This window comes from Acanthisitta chloris, unplaced genomic scaffold (genome assembly GCF_000695815.1).
Source record: "Acanthisitta chloris isolate BGI_N310 unplaced genomic scaffold, ASM69581v1 scaffold18734, whole genome shotgun sequence".
NCBI classification, from domain to species: domain Eukaryota; kingdom Metazoa; phylum Chordata; class Aves; order Passeriformes; family Acanthisittidae; genus Acanthisitta; species Acanthisitta chloris.
In genome coordinates, this window is record NW_008667881.1 from 44,132 (window position 1) to 65,603 (window position 21,472).

Below are 21,472 nucleotides of genomic sequence, written 5' to 3' on the forward strand. Positions count from 1 at the left end.
TGAATGCTGAATTTCAAGAAGACAGAGTTTATGCATCCAGTTATGAAACCCAAGAAAATAACATATGTTAGTATATAATGAGATTGAGCCAGACTTGGATACAAAGCCACAGTATTTAAAACTACTTATGTCCAAGACTTCATGTAAAGCACAAATTCTTATGCTGATCCATGAAACAGATTTTACCATTATTCTCCTTAAACTATTTACTAGGAAACCTTCCTTTAAAAAATTAAGTTGTTTTTTATATCACCTGGCAGCAATCTTTGGCTTCTAGAGCATTTTTTTTAATCGCTTAAAAGTACCAAGCAGGTCTCTCTCAGTTTTCTTCTGGTTTTCCTGTTCTTAGGACTATGATTTAATGATTGTAGAAGCTGTTTGTACACTTCAAGAGCAGAATGAATCCTGCTGTACACACCTTACATGAACATGTTTATACAACTTAGAAGGAAAGTGTGTGAGTGCTTATTCCTTATTGTGTAGTTTAGCTTTATTTGAGCTTCCATCTCAAATTATGGGGATAATTATGTGACCTTGCTTTTTGTTCAAGAAAATAAGGAAAATAATTTTTTAAAATCAGACATGCACATTCTGGATCTGATTTCTGTTTATCTCCTTGTCAGTGGAAAAAGCAAATTAGTAAGAGCAAACAGTCCTCAAATGCTTTTATTTTGTTTCAAATTCATATTGAAACAACCATTCTCTCAAGTAGCAGAAATAGATCCTTTTCATGACACGTCATAAAATCTCTCAATGCAAAATTTTATGAATTATTAATTACAAAGGACTTATTTTTATTTTTAGAGTAGAAAGTGTTATGAGGAAGAAATGAGATTTTTACAGAGCTGTATATCAGCTTGGGCCCTATGCATGGATTAATTTTCCTAGAATTCTTGGCTTTCTGTTTGTTGTTGGTACTAGATGTATGGAGGAAATTAGGCTGTAGGTATCTTGTGAACAAGGCACGTGCAGAGCTTTGCCTACTAGCCAGATGTCAATTGTGAAGTTGCAGTGTTATCGATACTCATGGTTATATTAATTTTTTGGGAAAATTGTAGCTCCTACAGACAGCATAAGAACACATGGACTTTTATTTTTAGGGGCTTTTGCTCGGTTTTGTTCTTTTCCACAAGGTTACAGTCTTACATGGATATGGAGTCCTAAGGATGTTATACCAGAAACATTAAAAAACTAAAGGCCAGGAAAGACTCTTCCAACTCTTAAAAAAAGCTTCAGGCTGTTCTCTGTTATATTTCCAAGAGACTGATTTACAGCTCTATGACTTTATGACTCTTGAATGACTTCATGACTCTGGTAGAAAAGCAACCTGTGGAAATTGTGTGTCCTACCATAATTCAAAGGGGACAGCTAGATTGCCCAGGGCTCCAGCCTGCTTGGATGCTGGTTGTACATAAAAACTGATGGGAATAGGGAACTTTAATGTATATTCAACAAGGCAAGCCTTGTGTTTCTGGGAAGCTACTAATGTGACTTTTGGGGGCAGATTTCATACACCAGCTGCAGTAAATATTCTCCTACTGCTTTGGGCATTTTTATAGCTGTCACAGTGTTGTGACAACATTTTAGATAGCTACTTCTTGTTCTGAAAGCCAGCAATGACTGCAATTCAGGCTAAGTCCTAAATATTTATTGGCTTCCTGGGTAGATTTTACAGCTATCACTGAACTCCAGGCTTCTGTGGCTAGGCTGCTGTCACTATCAAAGATAACAAATTTTAAGGTAGCTCAGGTGTGTCTACACTTCACACACAACACTGACAGCAGCATAAACACATAATTTAGTATTCCTGGAGTTTGCATCACTTCAGGTCAGGTGCTATCTGTCAGCCACATACAAACCAGAAACAAAACGTAAAAGACAGCTTTAACATGTGCTTTAAAAGCCAGGGAAATATGAAGCAGCTGCCTTCATGTTTCTCAAAGGTGGGCCATTTTTATCCAGACAGTGGTACCTTCTAAGACTGTATCTCATGGACAGACTTCTTTCTCCACTATACCTCTGAAACATGAGAAAAAGTCTGCCTCAGGCACTGAAAGACAATGAACTGCTTACAGGACAATGAGGTATGTAGGGAAGGGTTAGGATTTTGCTAGTGGCATGGTAGCAGCAGCAGTACAGACTGGGCAAGAGTTTGAAGATCAGTACAGCAAAAATTATGCTGAACCATCAAAGTACTTCCTGTCAAGCCTCCCAGGCTCCTTCTTACTAAGCTGTTGTTCACTATGGAATTTGTTATTAGCTGCTTTGCAGAAGAGTGAAGTGTTAGTTCAGCTGCAAATGACCATGATTAACGTGGAGACTGCAATCTCCATCCTTAAGCATATGGTGTGACTGATTTTGTTCCACTGCAAGGGTAGAGTGCATCTAGCTCACTGTCCTGTGTCATGGGGTCAGATTTAAACACTCCGTGATTTGCTTCGTTTGTTACTGGAACTTGAGATGCAGTAATTTGTGGTAGCAATCAAAGTAGCAGTTGCGGATTCCAGTTTTCACTCGTTCTGACTGGTACCTTCCTTCTTTTTTCTTTCTTCATCCTGCAATGTTGAACACTATTTACTCAGCTGTGGCCTGGAGACAGGAAGGAGCAATGTGGTCATGCACCAAAACTGCCCTTGTTTATTCCAAGCAGCTCTTGGCACACAGTGTGGTACATGGGCAAATGTAATTTTCTCCATGGTCTTCACTGACCTTACTGTAGGGAGAATGGGAAAACAGTCATCCCAGCAAACTGTAGACACCTCCTAAGGCCTTCAGTACTCCCATTTCCTGTGTAATAGGTACCCAGCTATAGTCTGAGAAATTGATATGATTTGTGGGTCAGGTGCCTGGGTGTCTACAGGCTGGCTTGTGTCATGGCCTAAAAGAGTCTGCCTGCCTATGTACTTCAGTGTATAGTTTGGTGCCATTTCCCCAGGCATAAGAAGCAAAGGGCTTCTTTCTTTAGAGAATAAATAGACAATTTGCTCAAAGATTGAAACTGTAATTAATTCCACTTTTATTGATAACAAATTTCATCCTCTAATGTGTTGGTCAGAGAGGATCTCCGCCACCCTTTCCCAAAGTCTTGTTGAGTAGACTTCTGCTTTTGTTCTAAGTTGTATTGTTGTTTTATGGTGGAGGAGTAAGGATGATGCTGTGACTTGGTATGAAGAGAGAGAAGAAAAAGCATAAATTATGGCAAGTTTTAAAAGTATGTTATTTCCAGCAAGTGAGAGATCTCTATTTATGCATCAAAATTAATGCTTGCTTAGAGCCCAGTTACCTTCTCAAGCTACTTTTGTCTATCAGCCAGACAGGGACTGAGAACAAAGTGCAACTTTCTCTAGAAACCTCATCCTTCAAAAAAAAAAAATCCTCAAACTCCTTCACCTTCAGGGGGAGAAAAGAGGAGGCTAAAAATCAGAACTAATGAAAAGGGGCTTTGTTGATTAAAGAGGGAAGATTATCCTCCTAGAGCCTGTCTGTTCTGAATGCAGGAAGGATGCTGTGTACGCTGCTGGACACCACACTGTGAAAATCCAAAGGGTTGGATCAAAGCAGAGCAACACAGATGACTGGGTTAGGTAGGGAGAGATCTAGAGTGTAAGGTAAACAGATTTAACTTCACATAAATGTAGTTATCTGTTAAATAGATTGAATGAGATACAGTATGAAAAAAGATCTGTTGACAAATGAAGGAAAAAATAATGAAGAGAAAGAAATATAAGGATGCATAGATAGGAATATGAACTTAGGCAAGCAAAAAATGGAAATTGAGTATTGCATAAAGCTTCCAAATGGTGTGACTCCTTCAGACCAACATGTAGACTTTGTACCAAAGATCAGAAGTTTAATGCCCAGCATCACTCAAATCTAGATTTAGAAATCCTTGAAGAATAGTTGCAAGAGGTCCATACTGCCCGCTTGATTATGAGAAAGTGTCTTTCAAAAAGAGCTTTCTTATGCCCAACTTCTCTGTTTTCCTGTAACTTGCTTCCTGTGCTAGGCCTGTGAAAGATCACAGAATCACAGAATGGGGAAGGTGGGACCACAGTGGCTTATCTGGTCCAACCTCCCTGCTCAAGCACATGGCACAGGATTGTGTCCAGACAGTTCTTGAACAGAACACGTGAGAGAGAATCCACAACCTCTCTGGGCAGTCTTTTCCAGAGCTTGGTCACTCACACAGTAAAGAAGTACTTCCTCATATTCAGGTGGAACTTCCTGTGCATCAGTTTCTGCCTGGTGTGTCTTACCCTATTGCTTGGCACCACTGAGAAGAGCCTGGCTCCATCCTCTTGACACCCTCCCCTCATGTATTTTTGTACATTGATGAGGTCCTTTCTCAGTCATCTTTTCTTGAAACTGAACAGGCCCAGCTCCTTCAGCCTTTCCTTGTAAGTGAGATGCTCTTAATCATCTTCATAACCTTCTGTTGGACCCACTCCCAGAGCTCCATGTCTCTCTTGTGCTGAGTAGCCCAGAACTGGACACAGTGCTCCAGGTGAGGCCTCAAAAGGTTGAGTAGAGGGGCAGGATCGCCTCCCTTGAACTGCTGGCAATACTCTTCCTAATGCACCCCAAAATACCATGGGCATTCTTGGCCACAAGGGCTTGCTGCTAGCTCATGGGCAGTTTGCTGTCCACCAGGACACCCAGGTCCTTCTCTGCAGAATTCAGCAAATTCAGAATTCTCTGAATTTGACTGGTTTTGATGTCACAGTGAAATGTCCCTTTGATACTGCGTACGTGCTTCTTGAAATATCTGACAAAGGGATAACATTTTCCCTTACTCTTGCTTTTTTCAATCTGCTAGGCTTTGAGGAGTTGTAAAGATAGGGATAAGCCCTTATCCAACAGGGCTCAGTATTGGGGCCAGTCCTGTTTAATATCTTTATTAATTGAGGGTCCCCTCAGTCAGTTTGCCTGTGACACCAAGTTGGGCAGAAGTGTTGATCTGCTGGAAGGTAGGAAGGCTCTACAGGGGGATCTGGACAGGCTGGATGGGCAAAGTGCTAAGTCACAACAATCCCATGCAGCACTACAGGATGGGGGCAGTGTCTGGAAAGCTGCTCAGCGGAGTAGGACATAGGGGTGCTGGTTGACAGCAGCTGAATATGAGCCAGCAGTGTGCCCACATGGCCAAGAAGGCCAATGGTGTCCTGGCCTGTAGGCCAGAAATTGTGTGGCCACCAGGACCATGGCAGTGATCATCCCTCTGCACTCAGCACTGTTGAAGCTGCACCTCGAATACAGTATTCAGTTTTGGGTCTCTCACTGCAAGAAGAACACTGAGGTGCTGGAGTGTGTCCAGAGGGCAGTGAGGCTGGTGAAGGGTCTGGAGGACAAGTCTCAGGAGAAGTGGCTGAGGGAGCTGGTGTTGTTTAGCCTGCAGAAAAGGAGGCTGAAGGGAGACCTTATCACTCTCTACAACAACCTGAAAGGAGGTTGTAGTGAGAAGGGGTCAGTCTCTCCTTCCAAGTAACAATTGACAGGATGAAAGGAAATGGCCTCAAGTTGCACCAGGGGAGATTTAGATTGGATATTAGGAAGAATTTCTTCACTGAAAGGGTGGTCAAGCATTAGAACAGGCTGCCCAGGGAAGTAGAATCATCATCCCTGGAAGTGTTCAAAAAACATATAGATGTGGTGCTCAGGGACATGCTTTAATGGTGCACTTGGCACTGTTGAGTTAATGGATGGACCTGATAATCTTAGAGGTATTTTCCAACCTTAATGATTCTATGAATCTAAGTTGTGGCTGTCATCAGGAACAAGGTTGATTATTTGGATGAGAGCCTAATGAAGACTGAGATGTGTTTGTGGCAAAAGAACTCACGCTCTGTACCTCAGTCCTAATGCCTGTGCCCTTTTGATCCCCTCCCTGACAACTGCTTGGCTGTACTTCCACCCCTGGCTCTTTCTTCCATACTTCACATTCTTCTGTATATAGAAGTACTGCAAAATTGCTGCTGTTTAGCTAGTCTTCTCCTTAACTCCAGTCCGCAGCCTGTTGGACTGTGAACATACAATCATGTAGGACTTTTTGACATCAGTATGTTTCCATTCCCTTGGGATCCTATAAGCTTCCTTAAGAGTCACCTCTTTTAGACTCCTTTTGCTGAACCACGGTGCCTTTCTTGACCAGTCTTTCACAAAGCTGCTCTCTAAAACATGAATAATTTGATTGGTTTTCTTGTGGTTTTTGGATCTTTGTTCCATGCTTCCTATAATACGGTGACCAGATTTGTACATGTTATTCCAAAAGAGGCCATCCAGCTGCCTTACTGAATGCCAAAGTAATAACATCTGTGGTTTATACTCTGTAGCCTCCCATACACAACCCAAAAACCTTGTTTGCCTTTGTTAGTGCTGCCAGATGTTTTGTGGATGATTTTCAGGCGTATTGTGGGGAACGTCACCATGCCAGTGAATTTCAACAAATTTAAGCAACTTTGAAATTATTCCTTTTTCCACATGGTTATATTCAAGTCAACCAAACTGTGTTCTCACTTGAAACTGCCCTGTTTTGGTTACCCCTTTTTCGCACTGAATCATTACCTGTTACCAGTTTCTCTGCAGGAGCCTCTTCAATAGGATTCCCCCTTCACCAGGCCTCTTTAAGATTGTCTTTGCTGGAAACTCCATCTGAAGAGCCCAGCTCTGAGGGTCTAGGGAGCAGTTATATTGCCATTAGGACCCAGACTACTTGAATTGAGAGTAAAGGGAATATGGGGGGGTTTTCCTAGAGAGGAAGCAAGGGGAGGGAACAGCCTGTAAAAGAATTACAATGTTCTCACCTCTCTTTTCCTGCAGATTTGCTGACAGCACAGGAATACCACTGCCTGCTGCAGCTGCTCTGCCCTGACTTCCCAATGGAACTCACTCAGAAAGCAGCAAGGTGGGTCCTCCTCCTCTCCTTTAAGGCAAGATTAACCCTACATGCGTGGACTTAGGAACTAGATCTGAGGGTAAAGGTATGAACAGGGACCTTCAGCGTTTAAGACTTTGAGAAAAAGAGCTGCTGTGTTTTAAGATTAAGAACAAGGTGTTTTCCTAGCAGTGTGAAAGAGTATATGTCTAAGATATACAGAGACTGAAATATGCTGCTGTTGGCTCTATGTTGAGAGGAGTTGCTGATAAAAGAATGTTAGCCAATGTGCTTTTAACTGACGTGATTTTAAACTCTATTTCAAATACTGTTTACCATGCTTAAAATGTGTTCTCCCTTCTCCCAGCTCCCTATGGCTGGTCACATTTAAATGGTACTAACCTCTGAAGGATTGCAGTGTTTTAAAGTACGTTTGGTAAGAATATGGTAGCTAATCTGTTTGAAATTTTATTTTAATCTAGACAAGACAAAAAGCAGATAGATGGCTGAGGGCACTGATAATGTGATATGGAATGTTTTACTGTAGCGCTTGCTGGTTCCAGTCCAGCCCAGGCAGTTGATTATTAACTCTCTGATAGTGAAACATGCATGTGTTGGGGTGGGGGGGTCAGTTCAGATCTCAGCAGTTGTGTGCATGTGCACACACACACATACATACATATAATCACAGCAGGGTTACTGAACAAATGCTCTCATTCCTAGCCATCTCAGCAGAGGGGGCATGGAAATGTAACTGTTTTCATGATCCTAAATATGACATCTGAAAACAGAGTCCGGGCACATGATTGGGATATTAGCTGCTGCCTATGTTGTTCGTGGCCTAAATAATGAAAAGGTCCTATTTTTCTATTTTTCATTCTTGAATCTTTCCTTAGCATCAGTCCCATGAAGGTTATAATAAGAAAGGAAAGTGAAAAACACAAGTGTTACTCATTTGCTAGTGCTTCCACTGTCTGATTCTCTGAATTCTTCTCTGGCTCCTGTGTGCTGCTATCCAAATTGAACTGCAGTTTAAGCTGTGGTGGTTCAATTGAAACTAAAAGTTGAGCATCATTTTTCCCCCCGGCCTGTCAGTGGGCCTTTGGGGCTCCACAGAGTTCAGTTCCTTGGCCTCCAATGCCAGACTAAGAAAGAATGCTAACCCTGTAGCAGGGATATATCTGCTGCTTCCTTCATGGAGGTGCACAAACACCAGTCCCATGTGGTGGTGTGTATTTCATAGGGCTCCAGCTGAGCTGAGCAAGAATTTGTGATGGTGCATGTGGTGAAGGAGACTTCAGCATATCTATGCATGTTCTGATGTTTGTGTCAAGGAATTTAATCCACAAGGCTGTTGTAAGCTAGAGGCCCCGTTCAGGGGCCTGCTGCACTGTTGTGCGTGTGCCATAGAGACAGACAAACCGGCTTTGGGAGCAGGTGTTGGAGAGAAATGAGATCTCTGTCAGAGGCACCCAGGCTCAGGTGGGGATGATCTCACTCCTACTTTTGGCTGGCTAGAGATTTACTTACACATTGCTATTATTCTGTTATAAGCAAATCTAGTTGAACAGTTTTAATAAAACTTGTCATATTTCTAAACCATCTTTCTCTTTGCATCCAACTGTTGCACATTCTCTTGTTCTTTTTCTGGACTACACTTCCCATTGTCCTCCTTGGTCAGTTAGAAAGGTGAGCTCTGCAGACTGTCTTACAGCATCAGTTGACTGAGTCCTTGCAAAACATGAATGTCACGTGCAAACCTAGTGACACTGTTCCTTCTTCTGTCTGCACACCCGCAATGCTTTTGTTGATAATTTTGTTGGGAAAGAAATGAAATAAAGTATCAGTGGGTGTAGGCACAGCATTCACTGATACAGCCAGGACCTGTTTAGCTATTGGTGCTCTTGGGAAGAGGGCAGTGTAGTCGCAGTGCTGCATGACTGAGATGATCTCATAGCATGGTGCAGTCCACTTTTCCAGGAGCTGTTGCTATGCACTGATAACAAACACAGGGACTAAGATCAGGAAATGTCAGAACATAAGAACAGAGGCTACAACAATACAGGTTTTACTCACATGACACCAGAGAGCTCCATTTTGCTGTTCCTGGTACTACACAAATGCATAATACACATAGCCAAAAAAAGAAGTAGGGTATCTGGGTCTGTGAGATTTCTTGTGTGGTTTTTTTCTTCAAAGGGTTATAGCCATTAGCAGATTAAAGATTTTAATCTACAGAGATGCCTTTGATCTTCAGAGGTACCTTTTGGCTTTCTGAATCTTGAAATTGCAGAAGGATGGAAAATGAAGGGATTTTTCTGGTTTGATGCCATGATTTCAAGATCTGTACCTGAGCACTGACTTCTCTCTTGTAACAGAAACAAGGAATTCACTGCCCACATTTGCGTAGAGAGAGCTGAGTAGTTCACAGCTCCTATGCTGGTTTATGTGGTGTGGGAGCTCATGTTGCACTGATCAGTGCTAATGGACTGGGGCTTGCAATTCAGTACTGCTATTGTTAAAGGATTGCCTGAGAGTGCAGGCCTTGCCTTTTTATATGTTTTGCTTATTTTGCCTCCATGTATCAGTAAATAAACCAAGTCCCTGAAGACTCATTCGAGCCAGCCTGGCCTTAAGACAGATTGTGTCAGTTAGCCTTTAATGGTAGCAGAAAATGGTAAAAGTCCTTTCAACTTGCCTGGTATAAAGTTTGTCCTGGGGACATCCTGTCTAGTCCAGATTTCTGAGATTTTAACCACAATCGGTAGACCATAAATTTTTGCCACTGGCACATTCGCAAGGCTTTCCTGCCAGCCAAACCCACTTGAACCCTAAAAGACCACTACACCCTTTACCAGAGTGCCTCAAGTGACCCCTACACCCTTTACCAGAGTGCCTCAAGTGTGGGCAATTTTCTCCAGTCCTTTCCAAAGTTCCTTCTTGATTTTTATTCTTCACTGAGTGCTGACTACTAACTTTGTAAATATATCTGTGCCCTGGGGGCTTAAGGTCTGATTTGGAAAAGAAAGAATGAATAAAAAATCCCTTGAAATATGAGATACCTGATGAACTCATTGAGTTGCAGTTCAGACTTCAAGACTTTTTCCTCAATTTTGGCCCTGCTGTCTAGGCTACAGTCCATAGCTAGGATTTCCTCCTTGCCTGATATTTCAGGGAGGAGGTGCAGATATGCCACATATGATGCTCTCCAAACTTCCCTGAGTGTTCAGTCAGCTGGCTGTCTGGCGAAAGAGCCAGCTGCAGTCAATCTCCTCATAAATGATTGTACCGGATTTAAAGACTCTTCAGCATTTCCGATGTGCAAACTCCTGGGCCAAGTGGAGAACAGTAACCCAGCACCAGAGTGCACCTGCTTCTATTTAGATGCTCCTCCATCACATATGTGTTGTACAGTCTTCCTTAGAGGCTCCTTGCTGTCTTTAACAGAAAAAAATGTCTAGCAGGTTCTCATACCTCTGCCTACTTCCTCATGTTCTCTAAGTAAGAGACTGGGACTTGGTGCTGCAGGGCACAGCCACTGACCATAGTTTTAAATTTAACAAGTGAAATGAGTTGATTGAAGGTGATGTAATATTGTCTCTCTGCATAAAAAAATATGTAAAATCAATTTCTGTTCTTGTTCTTCTGCATCTTCAAGACGGAGAAATGCACTGGCAAAAGCTTTGGTGCTTTGAGGGTATCTGGGACACAGACCATCATTTCAAAGGAGGGAGTGCAGCTCATCAGTGATGTGGCCAATCACATTTCCAGTGCTTAAACAGTGGTTGGAAATGCCAGTGGCTGAGCAGTATTGCCTGAGAGATGAAGATGCTCTGCCTGCCAGCTTCAAAGTCGTTTCCTTGATGTGGCCACTGACAATCTCAGTAACATGCTTATTAGTGAGAATTAAGAACTGAAGCTGCTGCTTCTTTAGACAGGAGGAGAGGAGGCTTCTGGAATGTAATAAATAAATCAGAAGCACTTTGACATCTTCAAAGGGTTTTGTTTTAAATACTGGCTTTTCTCTTGGGGACCCTCTTAGCCCAGTCTTTCTTCTTTGAGATAATTAATTCAAGCTGCTCTACATGTTTATTTTGCCACAGTGAGCAGAACTGGTCTGAGTGGCAGGAAAGTCTTGCAAGATCTTATTTTCTTCTAGGTCAGCCTCCCACACAGTGCCCTGGAGTCTTTTACATGAGACAGAACAGTGTTTCCCCAGCAATGTGTTAGACAACTGATGCTGCAGGAGTTGGTCCATAGGTTGTGTTTGGGCCTGTGTTCAAAAGGGTCCTCCTAGATGACCCATGTAGTGGGCTGTAGTGAACTGACAATCCTTCTCATATGACACAATATACCAGATACTGACTGCACAGGGTCAGTAGATCTACACGCAGTTGAAAAGAAGTCCTAATTGCCTTTCTTTAGCATTGTCTGAATACTTGGGGGGTTTTCCAATCAAAGTGAAGTATATTCTTGTATTGTACAGTCTAAGCTGTCATTGGTCAGATGAGTTGGATTTTCCCCCTTCAGAGACTGACCTTTTACTCCTGATGTAGTGGCAGTGACCGGAGCATTGGGTTTGTTTCCATTTTTATTAATGTTTTTGCCCCAACTTCTGAAATCCACGGGGGGTTTTCTGAAAGCAGGAGCTGAACTTTGCTATCACTTATATTTCATCTTTATGGCCTGTGGCTGATATTTTCCATACTCAATAAGTATGCTTCAAAATAGGGATGCATGTAGCTCCCTACATGCACCTGGCACTTAGCAGGGAGAAAGAAGACATTGTCCCTGGCCCAAGGAGTCTTCAGTTGCCATGAAATTTGACCTGGTAGTCAAATGATAGACTTGATATGAAAGAGACCAATTGATTTATCAGGAAGGGAGGATAGGATGTTCACAATATGCAATTAGAAAGCTGATTATTGGGGCAATGGTATTTCCTCTGTAGTCAAGTAGAGTTTGTTTGTTTGTTTGATTGTGAATTAGCAATTGTTGTTATTTTATGAGTCTGAAAAATATCCCAGTTTGATGAAGTCTGGTATACAGAGGAATAGCTAAGTCTTGTTCTGCTTATACCAGTTTGCTACTTGTGTAACTGTCCTGTCTGTAGTCACAGTTAGCCAGGAGATGGACTTCGATGATCTTTGTGGGTCCCTTCCAGCTCAGGATATTCTATGATTCTATACAGCCATGTGAAACAGCCTTGCAGTTTTTTTATGCCAGTGTTTGTTCCATTATGCCACCAGGCTCTGAATGCTTGACACCCATGTCACACTGCTCTGTTCACACTGCAGCTGAAGTGTGTGATAGTACTGACATTCAGGATCTTCTCCTCGCTTCAGGTTGTTAAACTACCTTCATTTGATATTAGGGTGTCCACATCCATGCAGCAGTGGGTGTTCCCATTCCTCTCTCCCAACTTCTTATACTGGGCCACTTGCAATCGTCAATTGCACATGGTTCCTTAGCTGCACTCTCTCTGGATCTGGGTTACAGACTAGTTCTTTTGTAGATGCTAAACTGTTTCTCTCATCTTATCATAGGATTGTGCTGATGGATGATGCGCTGGATTGCCTGATGTCTTTTTCTGATTTCCTCTTTGCTTTCCAGATCCAGTTCTACTACTCAGGTAAATGCTGGGAAGCTGCTGATTTCACCCACTAATATAGCATTACAACTTTATAGCTTCCCAATCCTTACACTTACTTGAAATTTGAAAGGATATGGTTTTGCACACAAAATATGTAGATAATATAATCCACTGGAAAAAGGCATCACTGATGCCAAGAGGTTAGAAGGCTTCATGAGGAGGTTCCAATTTTTTGTGAATAACAAGATAGCTGCAACTGTTTTGTCTTATGCATCTATTTGTCTTAGCCTTGAGACATAAATTTCCAACTTTATCTAAACTATGTTAATACCTAAAAATTAACTTTTACTAGGAACATATTTTTCCTTTCTTTAAGGAAATTATTGGTCGCTGCCAGAGACAGGATAGGAAAAATCCACCAGCTGGTACCTTGAAAGGAAAAGGAATTGAATGAATCAATACAATTCTTCCCCTTAGTACTTGCCCAACTATGAGCTGGTTTCAGCTCAAAGAGTTTCTGAACTGGATATAGTTTCCATGGATTTAGGAACACTCAGTGGACTCTACTCCCAAGAACTTCTCCAGCCTCCCCTTCAAATCACATAAAATTGTAACCTTCACAACAACTTTTGGTAAAGAGTTGCACAAGTTTGACACCTGTCCTGTGAAGAACCACCTCGCTTGTTTGATTTGAGAGCCCCTAGTTGGAAAGGAAAATGAACAGATAATCCCCATGAACATTCTTCATATTGTTTGTCATTTATCATATGACCCTCCTCTCCCCCCACTTTGAGTTTTAACTACATGGGGTACTTATAAAGTTCTTAACAGGAAAAGTACAGATCAAATAATATTGGTCTGTGCATGTATATTTACATATGCTCACCCACATGTATACATCTGTAAATGTCCCAGATATTTTTAAACCAAAGTTCAGGAGACAAGGTGGACAAGCTTGGATGAGCATTCAGGTGCTTGTCCTGTACAGGAAGAATTCTTAAAAATACATTAGCCTGTTCATGCTAGCTCCCCTAAAATGTGGTTGAGGAAAGGGAGTCTCATTCAGGCAACTTCTTAAGTGGACAAAAAGAGGAAAGCATTTCCTCTATCAAAGTTAGATATGCTCCCAAGCACTGGGATCTGCTGGTATGCCTCTTTCTCATCCCCCAGCACAGCTCATGGATTTCTGTCGGCTCGCACTGAACTAGCTCCCTCTCATGGACACAGCTCACAATTGGCCTCGACCAGGCAAATGGGGGCCAGGTCTGCTTACTGGGAGACGCTCGCAAGAAGCTGTGCTGAGCATAGCCTGTGGTCAGAGACTTGGATGGCCTGTTGATCTGATCCAGCCTGCCAGTTCTCATCTTTCTAGCAGTTAAGAGTCAACTGCTATCCCTAAAACAAAAAGATCTTTTTCTCAGTACTTCTCTGTATATACTTCCCCTGTAACTCCCCCATGCATATCACAACTTTATCCATGACAATCCACTATAGAAAAATAGTTCAAAATGGTGATTTTGGGTTGGGCAGAACCAGACCTTTAATGCCTTTAGTGAGCAACAGAAAATGTGTTTGCAAAGTTTTCCTCTGATATAACAAGTACTTTCACTGAGCTGCAGAACCTCAGCACAGCCTCAGGGCCTGCTGACATCTTGACTTTCCTCTCCACCCACCTCACACACAGCATTACACTTCCATTCACTCAGGGCTTAAATGCCACTGGAGTCCTAATGAGCTCATTCTTGTGTACACACACTCAAAGCTCCCATCCCTGTCCTGTTCACCCAGGCACAGCACGCTCACGCAGCCTGTCATACACTCTCCCACCAACCCACACACATGCAAACCACTCCAAATGGAATCTAGATTTGTAAACTGCTGACCACATCCATAAACAAACTTGTTTAAAATTAGACTTCTGCAGTAAACAGTGGGTAGTATGAGGAGCCTTGGGAGAGGCTTTCTGCCAAGTCTAGCCCTGACCTGCCCTGGCCCTTCCTCTAGATCCTGTGTTATATTTACATTGGAGCAGCACAGAGCAAGCTGGGATGCAGCCCGGAGCCCTAACTAACTTGCTCCCTTTCCTCCTGATGCAGTTCAATATAGTTTGCTCCCAGCTTGGATGAGTTCTTAGTCAGTGGTAAGAGATGAAGAAGGAAACATCTTAGACTTTGCAAACTAGTTTTGTGTTTGACATTAGCGTGCACACTCCACTGTTTTATCTGTGTGCTAGCTAGCCTTTTTTCCCTTGAGAAGAATCTTGTTTGACAGTGAGTGGCCTCTCATAACCATCCTGACAGGAAGAAGCCAGCAACTTCTATGGTAATGGCAGTTTGGGCCTGTATAATATCTGATCTGAATATGCAGGGTGCTGTAGTGTTGTGCTTATTTCCTGTTGGTGCTATGTACAACACAGAATGGCAGTTTAATCCAAAGTCTGGTAGGTCAGGAAGGTGCTTTGCTGGTTATAGCCCTGAGTTTTAAGTCATTTTCTGTTCTTTCAGAGTTCCTGGAAAGTGTGGCTGCAATTTATCAAGATCTGCTGGCTGGTAAGAATCCTAATACTGTGATTGTGCCAACATCATCCTCTGGGCAACATCGGCAGCGCCAACCCCCAAATGACTGCAACCCACTTGAAGGAGTAGAGGCATCGCTCTTTTACCAGTGCCTGGAGTCCTTGTGTGACAGATCAAAATACAGGTACAAATGGAGTCTAAAACACAAATTTGAAGTCTCTGTCTCTGGAGATCCTTTGTAAGGTTGGAGTTGTGAAGAAATACAGGACTTTGAACAAGCTGTAACTCCCAAATGGTTCTCATTGGAGAAGTACAAAGGGAAACATCATAGCTGAACAGCTTTAACCAGATGAGAGAAACACTGAAACATGGGATTTGAGCTGATTTGGAAGTAATGGATTGATTTGGGTCTCTGCTTGCCTTTGCACTTCTGCATTGACACTTGCATCAAGGAGAGCTCCTTCTACTATCATGAATTAGCTAGAGGAGATAAACAAGTGCAGTTGTGTTCCTGGGAGTTGAAGCCTAGAAAAGGCCCATTGGGGATGGATGGAATACGAAGCCTTAGTACCTAGGCAAGTTCATACTGTGTGTACCCAAGCCTGTGATGGAGCTGGTCTCCAGCTACAGATCCCAGGCACAGGACTAGCCTTAGTTCAGCAGTGAATGGAGCAATACTGGACCTTGTCGTATAGCTTTGGCAGACACTTTCTTCACAGTTTCTTGCAGGTAGCAAGCACAGACCTCCTAAAAGGTCATAGCCTAGATCCACAAGATTACTTGGGACACATTTTCCACATGATTTCTGCTTTAGGTGACTAAATCCAAATTTGTGATCCACAAAATTACTGCTGAACTGCTGTCCAGTGCTATAGATATCTAAGCACAGAATTGACAGGTCGCTTTGTTCTTTTAAACAGCAAATGTTCTACATTTCCTGTATGTCCTGAGAGCTTCAGATGGAAAGGGTACTGTGAGCCCATCTGGCAGGTCAGGCTTTGCACAGCACTGTGAGGGGAACCATTCTCAGCTTTTCATCCAGTAGCTCAATATTCAACCAGACTTTGGTAAACACCTTTTCCTGAGAGATCACCAGCCCACACCCACATCTCCCAGGGTGCCACTACACCACTGACCACTCAGCACTTCCTCTTTATGCAGTTTGATTTTGCATGAAATCCTTTAAGGACTATTGGGCAAGAGCAAGAATCACTATGAAGATACTGCTTAGAAGTCAGGGACAGGGGTTAAGGTGGGTATAGAAGGGGGCATATCAGTTTAATCCTCATCTAAATATTGTTTTCTGACATCTTTAGGCTATCATCAGAGAGTTTTTCCTGCCCCTTGGATGACTATCACTGATTAAAAGGTGATAACAGCATCCCTGAAAGTGTTCAAAAAATGTGTAGATGTTGCAGTTAGGGACATGGTTCAGTGGTGAACACAGTGCTGCTACTATTGGACTCTGTGATCTTAGAGGTCTTTTCCAGTCTTAACACTTCTATGACTCTACAAAAGTTCATTGACTTCTAAGAGAAAGTATTTCCCAGTTGATTTTTGAAAGAACATGCTAAGAGTTGGGATGTGTATGCCTCTGAGTGAATCTAAAATTTTCTCCCTGTCCTTGGAATGGAGACAGGTAAGACTGCTCCTAGGGATATACCCCAGTTCAAAGATCTTGCTTAGCAAATGGGGAGTAGATGCAATGCTCAATAAGCAAGCTGGTGGCTATTTGTTTTAAACTGAGTCAGGGCAACTTGACAGTGTTAGAACAGGCAAAAGGGTTTCTTTCTCCCATTTGAGCTGGGTCTTAGGGAAAAAAAAAGAAAATGTAAAAGACATTATGACCTCTTTGTCTCTCTTTTCCTAGCTGTCCACCTTCTGCTCTTGTGAAAGAAATGTTGAGTAGTGCACAGAGAATGACCTTCTATGGATTCCTTATGGCACTTGCAAAGGATCAGGAGATCAATCGAGCACTGGGTAAGACTCCTGTGAGTGATACGGCTCTAGATTTTCAGTCATTCAGCACTTCTGTGGAATTTCCTCTGTAATTATGCCCCACATTTTACACTGTCTGGAAGACAGTGAGGGAATGTTTTTCCATCTTGATGGATTAACTTTACAAACATAACACTGTGCCTTACTGTCTGCTTTAAGCTTTGGAGCTTCTTCAAGGATAAAATTAGACATGAAATGCTGCCCTAAGACAGCAGTATTTTGCCTCTTGAATAGCTGATCATTTTGACAGAACTGTTGTTTTAACATGTGTAGCTATAAAGGTTGGGCAGAGGTGGTCAGGAGACAAGTAAGGTGTCAGGCTGCCATCAACAGTACTGAATTGAAGTCCCATCCTGTGTTTTAGCCCTGTGCTCCTGCGGATTTTAAATGTCTGCTCCTATCCACAAGAAAAAAGAGGAAAACCTCTGCTGCTTCCTTGGCTCAAAGGTTCCAAGCCCAGTCTTTCCCAGCTCTTCCCCATCTTCCCTCTAGGCGGTGTGATCTTGCCAGTAGCAACCTGTGGCCTGCTGAAAACCTGGCAGTATCATACAACACAAACTGTACAAAAATCTATACCAGACTGCTGTGGGAAACACAGGGATTACCAAGCAGCATCTCACTGCTTGTTTCCAGGTTGTGCTGGTTCAGAGCAAGGAAGCAGTGTTGCATTGGCAAAGGACAGTATGTAAGCCATACAAAACTGAGACTCACACTTCCACATTTTCCCCATATGCTTTGCTTGTGCTCTCCTTCGCTTGCAAAGGGGAACAGAAATGGCTTTCTGTGTTTGACAAGGCTGTACCCAGGAGGTAAGTTTAAATGGCAGGGGAGGGGGAGTGGGGTGTGGGGCGTGTCCCCAAACACTCATCTTCACTCATCTCCACTCAGCAAATCATCTGGCCATTAAGGGTAGGCTCTCCCTGTTTTTGAGTAGGTATCCTCTTCCTCTGCTTCTAGGCTCGAGTATCTGCCAGGCCCTATATTACAAAGACAAAGCTCAATGAAAAGCTGTACCTTGCCTGAGGGCTGCTTCTTTTGCAAGGTGTGTGTCATACACACCTTGCAAGGAGTGTGCCCTCCCTGGCTGAGCCCCTACTTACAGCAAACCATTTAAGCTCCTAATGCTCCTCTGGGGCAGGGCTGCTTACCCAGCAACATGGATATTATATATCAAAGGTGCAGGAATACAGCTCTGCAATCCCCTCTGCAAGCAGGCTTAGGAAGCAGCGTACTCACTGGGAGGAAGATGATGCTTGGATTTCAAGCAAAATATTTTTTTCCTTTGCCCTCCAAAATCCACTTCTAGTCAAGTGCAAAGAAAACAGATGAAAAAAACCCCACAAATCCTGCCCCCAGCCTCCATTGTGCCATCTACAAAGTGTGTGGGTTTTCCTTTCCAGTAATGTGGGCCTGGCCCCTGGCCCTCTGCCAGCCTCCTGCTGAGGCCTCTCAGAGGAGGGGCAACAGCCACAAGTCTGACAGGTGCTAGCGTTTTGGCAAGGAAAGGATTCTTTTCCTGGTGTCTTTTAATCTCTCCTGAAGGGTGATTTCAATAGCCTTTGGTCTGTAGGGGATCACAAGCTCCCCAAAGCCCTTCAGCAAGAACAGTTCCAGGCAAAGGAGGTTTCGATCAGGATGCCTTCTCTTTGGTCTCACAAAGCCAGTAACCCCAGTTCTTGAGGAACAGGGGTAGGGATTAAAGCAGCTTGTTCAGGCTGGGGCATGGCTGATGAGTTTGCCAGGCAGACTGGAATCTGCAGCATAACCCCAGTGTCAGTGTTGACTTGTGATTTTTTTAAAGTGCCATTTACTTACTCCCCCAAGTCATTCTTGCGCCCTAGAGACCTCACTGTACATTCTGTAAATACAGAAACAAGTTAAGCTTTAGTTGCTTGTTCTTTTAATTGAACCCATGAAAGGAAGCAGGCTGGGACCCTTCCCTGGACCTCCTGTGTTGTTGTGCCAGGATTTCCCGTTCATTTGGACAGGAAAGCTCTCTTCAAGAGCAAGATGCCAGGGCCAGAAAACAGGTTTGTGTCCCCACAGGGAGTATAAAGCCCCTTCCCAAAGGTACTGTGCAGCACACAGGTCTCCTGAAAAACAAGAGCATTCCTCACAGCACTGTTGGTACAGATTACCAGATGGGGTATGTTTGTTGGTTGCTGGTTTGGTTGCTGGTTGTTGGTTTTTTTGTCTGGCTGTGCAGTGGCAGTATCCAGGCTCTGGTAGAGAATTCCTGTCATTTCTGTGGTAGCTTATCACACCCTCCCATGACCCCTATACAAGGTGGAGTTTGTTAAAGAATTAAGAATGAGGGCTTTCCTAAGAGCCCAGTCTTCCTTTCTGGGCTCTTATGAGATGCCAGTGACCTTTCAGAGAAGAGCAAGGATGATTCACCAGCTGTTCCAGTCGTGAGCTATACCATGTCCTTCATCTAGCTAGGGTTTCTAATGTGAAAAGGAGCACACTGATCTTATGGTGAGAGAGGCTACTCAATTACTGGCCCAGCCTTTCATGCTCACACATGGACAGCAAGCAGTGCTGCAGCACAGTCCATTCACACTCACTCCTGTAGACTTAATATGCACCAGAGTCTGGCCTGACTTTCCTGAACTGCAAGCTAGGCAGCAGCCCTACATCTGTGGAGTGTTTTGATCCTCAAGCTCAGTGCACCACAAGAAAAGCAGGTGGCACAGAAATACACATCTCCCTGGGTGGTATAGCATGTTTCAGGCTGTGGCACAACAACTGATAGGATCTGGGACTGGTGACTACACAGGGCAATGAGCAGAGGCCCAAAGCTGACAGACTGCCATCTCCCTGACAGTCAATACTCAGTAGTTTTGCATAGTGAATGAAAACTGCCAATCCTTAGGGCAAGACTACCAAGACTACCTCCTGTTTAGTCTGGGCTCAGCTACAGCATGTGTGAAGGACACAGAAAATGGATTGTCATTCTTCATCTGTCCATGATCATCAACATTCAATGTCTGCTTCTCTAATAGGTGTAAAAAAAAAAGGCTCTCTCTTGCAGGCCAGATTTGGAATGTTGCTATGACTTGAACACTTTTCTTTAAGAATGAGTAGCCTAACTCTGCTCTCGTATTTTCTTTGTTGTTTTTTTTTTTCCCCAGGGGCTTTGCCAGATAAAGGAGACTTGTTTCTGGACCCTGCCATGGATCAGGAGCTTGAGAAATTGTAAGTGGAATTGTCTAAACTAGGAGGTAAAGCAACAGATTAAAGGTAGCATGCTAAGGAAGACTGTAGTAAAGCACTGTCCCTATTTCTCTGCTACCCCAATAGAGGATCTAACAAAGCAGCCTGAGCAGGGAGGACTTCTTTCTTTGGGGTGCCTCAGTGGAGCTAGCAAAATCCTTAGGAAAGGCTTCAGAAACAGAGGGGAAGAGCATGGCTCAAACAGGGAACTAGAGGAAGCAGCAGTCTCTAACAAACTGGGGAATTTTGTTTGGATGGTGTAAACCAGGAGTTCTGGAGGACACAGGCTCAGCCCAGAAGAAATATATGTTTAAACAGGAATATATTCACTTAGTGAGTCTGGGAGGTACTAGTGCAAGGCATTCCCACTCTGTGCCATGAACATCTTTCCATCCCTGTGCTAGTTGTAAGTCATCCTCCCAGGTTCACTCCAAAACTGCTGTGGTAAAGGTTGGAGATGACAAGTCACACTGCCTGAAAATCTGTTTTCTCTTTCAGGGTAGCTCAGGTTTCAGGGCTTTCTGTCTCCAGTCCTGCCAGCTCCAGCGGGGACACAGCTAATATGCCTGTCCGTAACTCACCCAGGATTAACTCTCCCTGGAAACCTCTACACCATCGGCGAAAAATGGATGCTGAGAGTGAAGGCTCCAATGAAGAGACAGACTCCTCCGAAAACTGAAGCTTGTGAGGGTGGCCACCATTCCCATCTTGGGTTTCTCCAGAACCCATTGAAGGAACAGCACCTCCTTCCAGAGCACCTGCTCTGACAGTGGGTTCTGTCTACATCACCAGTGTATGTATGGCTGTGCAGTCCTCAGTGCCAGGTTCACCTCTCTTCCCAGAAAGAACTCGCCTTTTTCCTAGCTTGAAATGCTTGCAGAAATAGCTCCCGTGCGGAAGCCATTTACAGCTGCAGAGTTATGCTTCCCTCTGCTGGCAGGCAAGGCAAACCCGCAGCCACTGGCTCTGCTGCCGCTGGGAAAGAGCCGGGTGTGCTCTCCTCGGGCCCTCTCCCTTAGGGTCCTGCATGTGCTGCAGCAGTGGGAGTGCTCGACCAGGCTCCTTGCCCGTGTTTTGTTGCGTAGGTCTGTTCAGATGTGGCCTAGACAATAGAGTCGCCAGCAGCAGCTCTGCACTCAGGCTCCATTATAATTATTCCCAGTAAAGCTGCACCTGCATACGATCAAAGGTAGAGATATTCCTGAAGTTCCTAGAAAAGGGTGGCTTAGGTATTGTCATGCCACCTGCCTGCTGTGTGCTTACTCCTCCATGTGTCCA

The 21,472-nt window shown here is 43.6% G+C and overlaps 1 protein-coding gene across 1 annotated transcript in view; it reads left to right on the plus strand.

Annotated features, from left to right (window-relative positions):
* LOC103800329 (chromosome unknown open reading frame, human C11orf49) overlaps positions 1-20,873 on the plus strand; it is a gene marked incomplete at its 5' end in the record, with an annotated part of 51,278 nt that extends 30,405 nt beyond the window's left edge. The window contains 6 exons of the mRNA XM_009072704.1: positions 6,817-6,901; positions 12,418-12,503; positions 14,969-15,164; positions 16,851-16,960; positions 20,113-20,176; positions 20,693-20,873. Coding sequence (XP_009070952.1) covers positions 6,817-6,901; positions 12,418-12,503; positions 14,969-15,164; positions 16,851-16,960; positions 20,113-20,176; positions 20,693-20,873 — 722 coding nt within the window. The remainder of the gene's footprint in view (positions 1-6,816; positions 6,902-12,417; positions 12,504-14,968; positions 15,165-16,850; positions 16,961-20,112; positions 20,177-20,692) is intronic.
* Positions 20,874-21,472: the final 599 nt, after the last annotated feature.